We start from the raw sequence: 13,265 nt of genomic DNA, 5'->3' as shown, positions 1-13,265 counted from the left end.
GCGGAGGAGCACCGTAGACTGCCCCGTGCAGTGGAGAGCCTCTGTGTCACCTTCCTCGCACCTGCCAAAAGACTAGGAGGAGAGACTAAGGCCAGATTTTAATTCTCGTCTTCTCAGCAGTATTCATTACTACTTAAGCTTTTCTATGCAGTCACAAGGCCCATGTTGCCCGGTTAGCCAAAAGGAAATTCTAATCCCAACACTGAAGAGTAAGTCAACCTACCTCAAATTGCAGTTCTGGCAGAAGGCAGACTGGTACAAACCCAGACCTGAGTTTAGCCAGTTAGAGGATTCAGGCAGTCCCCAACTAGCATGTGCTGAGGACACAATAATACCCTTTCTGGACCCTCCCTGGTGGCACAACGGGTTAAGCACAGCCCTATGAAGTTGTCCGCAGCCACTGCAGCACAAGTTCGATCCCTGGCCAGGGAGGTGGCCCACATGGCAGGCCTCAGGTAGCAGGGTGGGGTCCCCAATAAAAGGGGCATTTCCAGGTTCCCTGCCCCACCCAAAGGAGGGTTGAGCTGAGCAGGGAAGAGAGCAATCTAGAGAGGAGACTGAGGATGAAGGAAGCAGGATAGGGAGCCAGAGACCTGAAGGAGGAACATGGAGCACAGACATGTGAAGCAGCTTTGTCTTGTTTCTGGACTGGTTGACACAGAAGTGGGTGAGAGACCTGTGGGGAGGTTGACTACGGCAGTGTTTATCTTGACTTTGATTTTGCTCTTTTCCTCCCAGACTTTTCTGTTCATTTCTGACCCTTTTCTATGGGCCCCCACAGAAAAATACTTTAGACTGTACAGGCTTTCAGGCCTTGCTTTGTGCCAATCCCTTTTGGGTGGACTTTTTCCCACAAGGGGATGGGTAACTTCAGGTGTGATTTAGAAACCATTTTCTTTATTGTTTCTGTATGGCACACTGATTGCATAAAAGTTCTTTTCCATTAAGTCTTATGTTTTGTCTCGATGGGTGGAGGACAGAACCTATTTAGAGCGGGACGGTTTGGAGGTTCAGGGGTGCCCCTCACTACTTGTACCACTCAGCAGTGTTTATCAGTAGACATGCCTCTTCTGCTCCAGTTTCTGGTGAATCCTCTCACCACCCCCACACCTCTAGCCCATACCCCAGCTCTGTATGCATAAATAAATAAATCTTAAAAAAAATTGTAGCTCACCCCTAAGGATCAATGTGAACTTGCTTCAAATGCACAAGCGCACCTTCGCTTCAATGTTGCCATGTCCCAATCGCACTCTTCCCTGACCCCACATCCAGCTGCAGCCTCCACCCCACCTCTTCATCCTTCACAACCATGCTCCGCCCCTCCAATCCTCATCCAATTGGCTTCTGCCATCCTGCCCTTCCCTAGCATCCCCAACAGCCCAAGTACTACAGTGTACTTCCAGAAGTCCAGGAAGAAAAAGTCAAGGTGAAACTAAGGAACCTGGGACCGAAGACTTTAAAAGAGATGGTGACCATGTGGGCTGGACGCGTTTGCTATAAACACTGAACAGTTGGCAAAATCTAATGACACAGCTGGGTTGGCACAGGCATGCAGGGACTGCTCTGTACCACTCTTGCAACTATTTGTAGCTTGGGAAATAAAGTCAGAGTAGAAGCTACTAGCAGATCGAGCTTACTTAAGGTAGACAAAGTGGAACTCATCACTTTTTACTTACACATACAAAAACTGGGGTACAGGCCAGAGGTGTGGGCAGAGAGGAGTGAGGGTATGTGAGAGGATTCATCAGAGACAGAGTTTGACCAAAATGCACTGCTGAGGGTGAGACAGGAGAGGTCTGCTGTGCCATGCGGGTCAGCTCCCCGGCTGGCGATGGAACTTGTGTTGCACTGGCTGGTGATAACTTCATAGTCCTGAGACTTAACCCTTTGCACCACCAGCAAGGGCCTGCATGACTCCAAGACACACAAGCTACTACATACTAGTTCAGCTCCAGCATGGATGGTAGCTCTTTCTACTGCTTTCGTCACCAGGGGACGTACAGTATGAAATTCTCTTCAGAGGATTTCCAAAGTAAAACAGGACACCCACAGAAATATAAGCCTACTTAAAACTCTTTATTCAGAACTACGAGTGAAACGGATCATTTCACTTCTGTGAGAAACGGAGCACTGGAGATCCAGAACTAAGAAGTGTGTAAAAGCAGGTCTGGGAAGGTCCGAACTCTGTGATCTTAAATGAAGCAAGCAGAGGAAACGAGAGCTGGGTGGCAAGATTTTAAGTGTTACACAGTAAAGCATTTCATGTGACTTTTCAGTGCTCATGCTTTTCAAACCTCTAACTCCTATGAGTCATCCTATAAAATTACAAAGTCAGTAATTAATTGTATAAACTACAAGTACTGTTTTTCCTTCGTCATTGGATTTTTTTAATATATTTAACTTAAAAAGCAAACTTACAGTTCTAGGTAAAACAAAGTAAGAATCTAAGTGAAGACGTCATCTATGGATCTTTCTATCCATGTGTAAATTTCCCTAAATGGATATTTAAACCTATCCACTAAACATATAGGTACATAGATCTCATTGTTTAAATATTCATATATATATATATATATATATCAGTTTAAATATCCGTGTGTGTGTGTGTGTTGTGTATATATATATAAAACAAAGCAGAAGTACTAGTCAAGAAATACTATAAATGAAAAATTTTTTGAAACACCCAAAGTCCATTTACAGCTAAGCAAACCAAGGACTGTAAGATTGTATAGGGTCAGGAAATGGAGTAGCCATGTACAACTTAAACTGGTATTTTTCCATTTGAATCAAGTAGATGGAAAGCAAAGGCCCACACAGCCTGGCCCTTAGGAGGCTTAACACCCTAAAGTTAATTCACATTCCACAGCATTCACACAGAAAGGCATTTTGGGTGTTAATAAATCCATTCAAAACACAACCATTCACCTTCAGGCTTGTGAAACTGAGATGACACACAGGATACATTTATTTTTATTTCAACATTTAAAATATTCACAGATGGAGTATTATATTCATTAACATCTCCATGGAAGATGTACTGAACAAAGCATACAAGTATTCCACAATTACAGAATTACTTATTTGTGAGTATGTGAATGTTTAATCCTAGAGTTTATCTGGAAAAACACCACTTAAAAAAAAAAGGAGTGTTTCACTGGGATAATTTCCATAAAAAGTGAACTCGAGATTTTTTAAGAGATCTCTAAATATTAGTCAGCACTTTAAAAATTTCAAATTTGAACAGTACTCTTCTAAAATACCTCTCTCAGAAACAATACTCAGCTTTCTCTTTTCCACTCAATAGCCAAGCCAGAATTTATGTACTTTTTTTTCCCCCCTTAAATCTTTTTCTAAACACTTGTCTAGTATAGGTAGATTATCACAGCATTTTGACTGGCTATGAGGTAGGAGTATTCTTCACAAAAGTCCTTAGGCATTTATGAAGTACAGCGAAAGAACGTTCAAATTGTACTTTTTCTTTTGTACTGGTTATTCATGAAGTAAAACACCAAGAGCCTAGGAAACTGGGTCAGATGCTGTTTGCCCTTGGAAAGACAAGGCAGGCCCCGCTACCTGGGACTTCAGTACACGCGCTTCGGCATTCCGAGGCAAGGTCGCCTCACAATGCCAACCTTTCTTCCTAGAAGAAATCTTTCCACAAAGATTAAAGTTTAAAGCAGAAGTACCTATCTTTTCAGTACAAGTTATTTTGTCTTTCTTTTGACCCAGTTCTCTTCCTTTCCTATATACATGCACACAAAAAATTAGTTTCTGTGTACTGTTTACCCAGTAATTTATTTACGTGAATTTTCCTGTTAACATAGCCAAATTCTGCCAGAGAAACACTCTTATATGAGGATTTTAACATAATACTAAACAGCTAGAAAAATATGCCTAAGCTAACAGATTTCAGCACCATCTCTGTATTAGCAGATTGTTTAAAAATGCATACACCACCCTAATTCAAATAAACTTAGGAAATGTACCCAGTATTCCCTCTTCATCTACATCAAAATCAAAGTTCTATGTTCTGTGTCATAAGGAATACTTCACAAATCTACCCATTTAATTAACAGGACACGTATGTTCTCAACTGAGGTGATCGTTATCAGTCAAGTATGATTTGTCTAAAAATAAGATTATTTTGAACACTTTGGTACCTATTTTGGTGACAGCTAAAATACGAGTGTTTTATTTCCCCAATTATGCACCTGTTAGGGTTACCTGTAAAAACATGGAAAAAATCATCTAAAAAGGTTAAAACACAATAGCTGCCAGAATTAAAACTGGTAACTGTACGTGGCCTGGTGGATGGCCATGAAACCAAGTCCTTGACCATCCTACAGAGTGTTCAGACGTAGTCATCTAACTGGGTACAACAGTGCAACTCTGTGGCAGTACCTGGGGGGATCAGCTGCCAGTAAAAACTTGTCAACAAAAACTTTTTACACGTCTTTAAACCTTTCTTTGTACTATTCTACTAGAACTGTGTTCTACAAAGTGATCAAAATACCATGTTATCACGTACTTTGAAGAGCAGTCCTTCCTCTTCAACGCGACCTCTCATTTCAGTTATAGTTCCCTTATAAACATTTTTCTAAGGCACACCATGTCCCATTTATTGCTGCAAAGCCCTGAATCTGTGCTTCAATCTGTGTCTGTTTCATCATGGTTCAATGGCAATCACTTCAGAATATGTGCTAGAACTTAGTAACATTTAAAGTCCAGAATGCTACTGTCCAGTAGATTTATTACAAAATAACCAAGTCTACAAAGGCCAAAAAACATAAGTAAATGCTCTATATCCTCCTTCCCCTAAAAACTGAGATTACCTACTGTGACGTTAAAGCTCAGTGACAGTTCTAGTGATATAATCCATACTCAATGTCATAAAATGAAATGTTAGGCAAGTAAGCTTTCACAACTTTTATTAGCGCCTACTCTAAGTTAACAGTATCTGATTTTAGAGACATCATTCCAGGTGAACATGTTTGAGAAATGAGAGCAAATAAGACATCTAAGTCATTATTGTTTTAGACTAAGCATTATAATAACTACACAGAACACTACAGATAATGACAAACACTAACTTGCTCAGTTTTCATATAAGCCATGTTGTTTATCTCCTAATATTTAAAACAGATTAGTTAACACTTGTTCTCATATATTTTAATTACAAGTACCTTAGTGAAATAACTACTATTTTGACAGTTTTACTGACTTTCCAAATTACTACAATATATGGAAGGAAAAAGCAAAACATAAAAACTGAACATGGCAAATTATTAAAGGAAAATGAGGTAAAGAAAAAAAGGAGGGAATAAAGTACCTCTGGGTTAGGGCAATCAAACAAGTCTCTAAGACAGCTGGGTGGAAGAAAAACATGAGCTATAAATTTCACAAACAAAAACTTTATAAATTCAAAGCAATACAAATCCTTTAAAATACAAAGGCTGAGTTGAGACTACAACGGTCTACATGCTGTTACTTTGGGCCTTTAGGTGGTACCAATCCTTCCAATCAAAGAAGGCCACAACAGTTAAGGTTGTGTCACTTGATTTTATTTCACACTAGGCGGCGGGCAACAAAGCAATCCTCCTTAATAAAGTTGACAATCAGCTTCACTCAGAACATTTTTAATGCACATAAAAAAAAAAGGATTCATCTTACAAACTGTTCTGCAATCCAAATATACAACAGCTTGGAAAACAACATTTAGAAAACAAAAGCCAATGTAAAAAGACAGGATTAAAACAACGAGAACAGTACAGGTTTTACATGGCTCTGGTTTTACAGTTTTCTTACTGCATCATCGATGTCAGAAATCTGTTCCTTCAGCTGGCTCCACTGCTCGGGGTTTAAAGAAATACCTAAAGCAGAGTTTGAAAAAGCAAAATTTGAAAATCTATTTACAATTTCCATACTTTCAATTAAAATATTGTTACCAAAATTGTTGCTTTGAAAGGCACAATGCACAACATTTAATCATACCTCGTCACTACTACCTCAGCAGACCAGTCAACCCATTTCCTTCCAACTCTGTCCTGCATAACATCTGTGACATTCAGTGAAAATAAACGGCTTGAAGGTGTATCTCTCAAAACATTTGCAAACTAGCAGGCTAAGTGGGCCAAGCCCAGATTTAGCACAAAACACTCAATTTCTACAATAAGTTGCTTCTAACAAAATATCCATAGGCACTCTAGCTGAGGGACAGCCGAGTTCTTTCAAAAGCACTCATTTCACTTTGGAAAAATCCCTTTGACATGGCCCGCACAGGCATTCTCAGAATGCATACACACTAGTTAAGAATTAAAGACTTGCCATATTACCCAGTAAGTAATTATTTAAAATGGTAGCTAATGATACGTCCCCCTATTTAAGATGTAAGGCATGAAAATAATCTTACACTGAAAACTTCATGTTTTAACAATCAGAACACAAAAGAAATAAACTAGAATTGGGAGAAAATCATTTTTCTCAAACTCCAAGGAAGCCATGAAATTGAGAGGAAGAAGACCCTAATAGAGAGGAAATTGAGGGAAAGGATTTAAAACTACTCAAACTGCTTTAGTCAATGTCTGCAGGAAAAAGTCTGGCATTAACTAGGCTAGAACAGTATATGAAGAAGCAATCCAGAACTGGCCCCAGCAAGAAAATATTAAAGGGTATAGGAACACAGAGGTTTATTTGGTAAACCCCAAAAGTGGCAGGAAGTAAACCGTAGATTTCAAACTGACAGTCAGAAGAAAATAAAAGGCTTTTTTCCCCATAAACTAAGCATCAACCTAAATCAGTCAACTACCGAATACAGACACACCTCAATTTAGTCAGTTTATCGCACATATGGATACTGAGGGGCCTTTTTGTTCGTTTTCCAAGGTGAAGTTCTGCAGCAGCCCCTCATAAGCAAAACTACCAGTGCCGCTTTCCATCAGCATATGCTGTATCTGTCACATGTAGAGTGTACAGTTTTGTATTTTCTCACACAATGCTACTGCACTTACACTGTAAACTTTTGACATGCACTGGGAACCCATGACTCACACGTGAATGTAATCTTTGCTTTATCACACAATCTGCAGGGTGCCTGTGTATGTAATTCTGCTAGCACGCAAAAGTTCTCCAGCTAGGTGGTGAATGAATGATGCTACAGGCTTAGGACTGGATGAAGCAGATGGAGAAACAAAGACCCACCACTTCAAGGTCGCCAGCCTAAAGAATATCCTTGAAGAGATGAGTCAAAAAGAAGCACTGTAAACGGATTTTTCATTCTTCATTTTCTAACTTCCCAGGGTATAATCTACTCTACTTCAGCACTAGTGAGGCTTTTACTTAAACTACATTCACGTAAATTAGCAACCAATTTAAGTGATATGTGAGCTATTGTTTTTTTCTGGATGTGTGTAGATAAGACACTTCATGTAATTATGTCAGAGTGGTATCTGGCAACCTTCCTGGCATGGCGTACCATGATCAAGATGTGCAGCAGAGCTCAGGCACTTGGGGGTGGCTTTATAAGCATGTGGGTGTGCATACAGGGCTCATCACTGGTTTTGTGAGTGTATGAAGCGCAGGAAAGATGCTGCAGGAGAGCATTCTAAAATATAAGAAACAACGGTGCTGTACCGCGCCCAAGGGCCTCCCACTAGAAATGATGGGCAAAGAAATGAAAGGCAAGGTTGCTTTTTTGGTGTCCTTTGTCGGGAATATTTTTCTAGAACATTTGTTTACATTCTTTAATTACCGTCATATTACCAGGTAACAACAAATGGAATTACTTATATAGACGAGTGATATACATGCATCTGTCATGTCAATGAAACTACAAAAATAATCACCTAAAGGAGGATCTTCCTGACCCTATACAATAGCAACAGTCTTCCAATTTCAAATAGGCGGTTACTTAATCACTTTTATTTCAGTCCCTCATCAAAATCAAATTCAGGAAATTAAAACTCACCTTTTCTTCCTGGTTTCATTTCGCCTTCTGGATCCATCCAATATTCTCTAATATCAATTAGGACTTTCCCTTTAAAGTCCCGAACACTAACGTACCGCATTTTCCCAATCTGTAAAATAAACATCAAAAAATGTGTTCAGTTCAATAGAGCTGCCAGATTTTTATTACAACTTGCTGCACATTCAAGTTTTAGCCACGAAAATGACTCCATATAAAAAGTACAAAAAAAAGCGACTGTGAACTCTTACAAATAGATGGAACTAAACAAAAATCACTTCACATTTCACGTTTAACATTAGGATCATTAAACTAGTGAAACAGATATGGAGCAACAAAACACCTTGAAAAAACTGATCTATCATATAAACAGACAAATACAAGAAATCTCAACAACAGAACTATCGTATGAGCCACCACCCACACTTCTGTGGTGTATCTGAGAGAAGCACAAGCACAGTCTTGAGAAGACATTTACTTGCACACCCATGCCCAGAGTCAGATGTGTGGACTAACAAAATGTGGCGAATATGGTCTGTCCTAAAAAGGCAGGTCAGTTCTATCTTTGTGGCTTTTACCTCTCCAGAATATCGCATAAATGAGAGAGCAGTACAAAAAATTTCATCACAGGCTAAGAATGTCCTAAGTTAAAAAGCCAGTCACAAGCAGCCCCTCAGGTGCCTCAGAAAGATGACTCTTACTTTATCACATTTAGTTAGGTCCAAAAAGTTAAACCACCAGCTTTGTGCTTGAAACTAGTATCTGTTCCTCAATTTTATCAATGACAACCTTTCTTTCTATACTCCCACATTTAAAACCAGCCTTGCTGGCTGACTGATCACTCTAGTCTATTCTTCCTCACCAGTAATTTATGACCATCACTCTGTGCTCTTGGAGAAAAACAAGGTAAGTCCCTTTCACCTGCTTGCATTCTCATCCCCCATTTCCCCACAGATCCTTTATACAACAATGTCAGTAAGAAGTCTCCCTAAAACAAGATTAAGAAACCCAGGGGTGCAAAGCTGTTGTTAGTCCCCTCTGAATTCATCAAAACCCTCTAATGATCTTCCCTCACTTTACCCTACTAGTCAATCTTCCTCTCCATTAAATACAAACAATGAGGCTATTTAGGTAAAGCCACTTATCTCTCCTGTTCCCATCAAGCCAAAACTAGGCAGGTCATATTGTTGCTTCCTCTAATATCCAATTCACACTTCACAGCCCAGTATTAACCCTCTCCTCCAACCTGCTTTCTAAATGTGCAGTTCTCAACTTTTTTTATTCCTAAAATTCACCTTGTTTTAAATAATAATAAAACTAGACTTCTAGACTTTAACAACAATCAAACATCACAACTGAAAAAATTACTAACTTCTTATATACCAATGAACAGGCTTAGTCAAGAATTATCAGAACACAGATTACTGTGCGCGGCCATGTTATAGTCCTTTTAATATTCTTTAAATCAAGTCAGCTAAGAGTTCCTTAGCTGATCTAAGGAAATGAACAGCTTTACCTGAAACATGTTGTCATCTCTGCTGCTGCTGCTCTGCTTAGATGACGACAGGGCTCTCGAAGTCTCACCAGTCTTTTGCTTCTTTACAGGTTTCTCTGGAGTAACCTGCTTTTTCCTCTTCAACTGAAAAGAGTAAGAACATGGTTAAAATATGTACATAAGAATAAAACACACCTCAGGTTCAAAATATTCCATTACTTTTTAAGATGTAGAGGATCAAAGACTACATTTATTAAGGCCATTTTACTTGCTAACTATGAAACTCATCCAGCACTGGCCTCTAATTGAATGTTCTCAGGAATCCTAAAAATACTTCAGGCATTAAAGTGGTATTAACTAGAGAAACTATTATTGCCCAGATCAAGAAGCCAAAAAAGATTTTTTGGAGAGATTTAGAAAAATGAGGAAGGGGGGAAGGAGATGCTGCTTTAAATGAATTTTTGGAAATGACAGGTCTACTAATCCTAGTCAGGACTTACTTCTTACAAGAGATGTACTAATTAGGACAACTACGACCACATTATTCCATTTCTAAGCTATGGTCATTTACTTATGCCATTTCCAAAAGGCCTTATATTTAAATTGGCTTAGAGGATTTAGGAGTAGGCAGAGCTAAGAAAGCTACTGTACTGTGCGCTGAAAGTCAAATAACTCAATTTCATCATCACAAAAAAAGGCCCCTTTAACAGCAATATATTAGACTAACACCAAAAATCAATAGTATGCTTTAAAAGCAGCGTTACTACAAAAGTTTTTCAGTTTATTCTCAAAATAAGCCAAAGGCCTATGAAAAGCAGTAGTTTCCAACCCAAACAGTAGAGGGCAGTCATGTTCCTTAAGAGAAAATATCAACTATCAAATCGTATTTAAATATTTTACTAAATTAGATAAAGGTAAAATGCATTGACAAATGTGTATAGAAACTGTAATAATGTTAACTGCTTATAGGATTAGTATTATTTGGGGTAAACAGCAAAAGTTATTTAGCTCAGTAAGGAGAAAGCAGTTATTTTTTACATCAGAATCTGAACTCCCTGCAGAATGGTATACAAACCGACACATGAAAGCTCAATAAAAATTTGTTAAATGAACATATTTAAATGCTATAGCAGATACAATTTTAAACATCAGAAGATATCTTTCTTGAATATAAATATGTATGCTAGGTATTTCCTTATGTAGGTGCATATTCACCAAGTTCTCCCAGTAAGATGTTACTAATTGCTAATTCAGAGGCACAATGGCAAACCTAGAAGATAACAGTTCTTTGTGGAAGTAAGCCCTAACTATAGTGTGAGACGCCTGGTTATGCAGACAGCACCACTCAGAATGGTTGTCATCTACTGTAGGAAAAAAATCTAAAAGATAGCTGCTGATCAACCTAAAACTTACCAAGCCTACATTTTTAAGTAATTCTGTGGGACGGACAAACACCAATGGTGGCTGTCGAATTGACCATTCAAGTTCAAGTAATTTGATGGAACTGCTACAAATAACATTTGCTAATAAGGTAGACTTTTAAACAAATGGCAAATCGTGGTTTTGGCCTAATGGTATTTCTTCTAGGGCTTATGGCAGTGGTTTTGCAATTCTAGGGCTCCTGTATGTCCTCAACTGGACAGACTTGCTCTAGTTTGTTTTAGGGCCTAGCAGTGTGCATACAATAAACAGGTGTCAAGTATTCCAGGAACCATTCACACTTCCAGAAACATCCATCCAGGCTCTGCAGACTTGAAACGCCTGCTGTCCTGCAGAACTGGATGTGTGCAATATTGCTGAACTAGGTACCAAGGAAATGTACAACAGCAAGTCACCTTTTTGTCAACTTCACTGTCAGAATCACTGCCAGAAGAGCTTGAAGAAACAAGTTCCTTTGACTTAGGCATTCTGAAAAAGAAAAAAGTCATGCAAATAATTTTGAGAAACTGCTTTATCACTGTCAACTTAATTCTCCCCCAGTCAAAAATTCACCAAGTTCCATGGTACATTTTACCACTTGTGTGGTACTGGAGTTGTTACACAGCATACTGCTAGAGATTATACTCTTAATCTATGTTCTTCCCAACTGCAAATCACATGCAGTGTGAAATGTTCTGAACCCAGCAAGGAGAAAGAGCTAAATGTCATACACATCTCACACTCCCACACTGTCTTTCTCAAAGCCAACGGGTCTTTTTTTATAATTCATTTTAGTGGAATTAGATGTTTATGGGTAGGGTAGACTGCAAGAAGGCAGCTGACAGCAAGCACTGTTAAAACCAGGAATGAAAATTCTCATATTTTCACAGATTATCTACTCTGAAAATATGAAGAATCCCCTTACATCAAGGGCAAAATTCTTCCTCATATTCCTACTATGACCCCAGTTCCAGACAATCCCCCATACCTACTTGAACTGGCACCTTGCTTTCAAGAGCATGTGGAAATACCCAGAGAGCACCTTGTGCCTATGGTTTGCAAAGAGATACTTTAAAAAGGTTAACCCCCAAATTTCAGGAAACTCCAGGGCTGTCCTCCTTTTTCCACAGCGACTTAAAATACCAAATAGTACCCTTATTGTCAAAACTGGGACCTTTTTTTCTCTCCATCTGCAAAGAAACGATGGCCTACCAATTTTGTATGCCCTAAAAGATCCAAAATATACCCCCCGCACACAGAGAGTAACTGTTGAGCAAAAGGGAAAACAGCTTCCCTTTCTCGCCAAAAAAAAAATCCAACTGTCTAGACCTAAACTTGCATTAGTACTGGCAATGAGTCCCACAACAGATCCAGGTAAAAGTCGGCTATCCAATCCTAACTAAATTCAAAAACTTGAACTGTCCAACCCAGCATGACTTGAATTGGCAATTTTTTTGTTGCAGGAAATTCAGGAGGAGAGGCGATGTTCACAGCCACATTTTACATTATTGCTGTTACTGCTCCACTTCACAGCCTCAACTCCAAAATCGTTTATGCTAGCTAGTATGCCAAGAAACTTATTTTATGGTAATTAGGGTGAATATAACCTGCATTTTCCCTTTAGAAGAGATGAGCGTAACTACACCATCTGTTAATAAACGCTGCCTGGGGGCTATGATGATTTCAAAGGACCTTTGTGGATTTAACCCAAATGAGAAGCTCGGGCAAAAAGAACTCTCAAGTTTTGACAAAACGTATTTTTACTTTTAATACTTAGGGAACCCTCACTGTCCGTGCAGCCCCCCCTCCCCCACGCCCATAAAACGAGGCAGGCTAGCGCCGGGACCGCTGCTAGGCGCACTGGCGTGGAATACACGCCAAACGAAGTCTTTCAACGTGCCATTCCTGGAGGACGGCGCGGTGGGGGGCCGAAGGGGCGGTGTTAGGAAAGACGTGGGTAACAAGAAGTAGGTCCAAGGGCACACGACTTCGGTACAACTCGCGGGTGATGGGCACCCACAGACTTACTGGGTCGCGCGACGCCAAAAAGCTGCCAGAACCCGGGGCTGGCAACGGCTGGGGCGGGGGAGGCAGGTTGGTCGGAGGGGGCGTGGGAGGCGGCGAAGTGCGGAGGAGACCGCGTGGGAAGAGGAGGGACTTGCACCAAGCGCCATTTTCTTCTCCCGAAGCGTTCCCTCCCCCCACACCCCCGCAAATCCCTGTGTCCCCCCACCCCCAGCCCATTCCGATACCCTCCCCCAGTCCATCTCCGAAGGGGGCGCAGTCTCGCTCCCCCAGAGCGTCTCCCACCCTGGGGCGCAGGAGCGGCAGCCTCAGCTAGGCGTGCGGGATCAGCAGGCCCCGCACGCGCCCCCTCCCGGGCCTGGGTCG

At 40.3% G+C, this 13,265-nt stretch overlaps 1 protein-coding gene across 1 annotated transcript in view; it reads right to left on the bottom strand.

Moving 5' to 3' along the window:
- Positions 1–2,947: 2,947 nt before the first annotated feature.
- Positions 2,948–13,265, bottom strand: part of SUB1 (SUB1 homolog (S. cerevisiae)) — a 10,783-nt gene continuing 465 nt past the window's right edge. Inside the window, exons 2-5 of the mRNA XM_012721945.1 lie at positions 11,291–11,363; positions 9,477–9,599; positions 7,964–8,072; positions 2,948–5,870 (exon numbers count right to left, since the gene is read on the bottom strand). Of these exons, the coding sequence (XP_012577399.1) occupies positions 5,791–5,870; positions 7,964–8,072; positions 9,477–9,599; positions 11,291–11,362 (384 nt within the window). The 5' untranslated portion in view covers position 11,363 and the 3' untranslated portion in view covers positions 2,948–5,790. The remainder of the gene's footprint in view (positions 5,871–7,963; positions 8,073–9,476; positions 9,600–11,290; positions 11,364–13,265) is intronic.

Source organism: Condylura cristata, unplaced genomic scaffold, assembly GCF_000260355.1.
Source record: "Condylura cristata isolate star-nosed mole 26May11 unplaced genomic scaffold, ConCri1.0 scaffold00007, whole genome shotgun sequence".
In the NCBI taxonomy this organism is placed as follows: Eukaryota; Metazoa; Chordata; class Mammalia; order Eulipotyphla; family Talpidae; genus Condylura; species Condylura cristata.
Note: the sequence above shows the minus strand (reverse complement) of the source record. Positions and strands in the feature narration are given on the sequence as shown.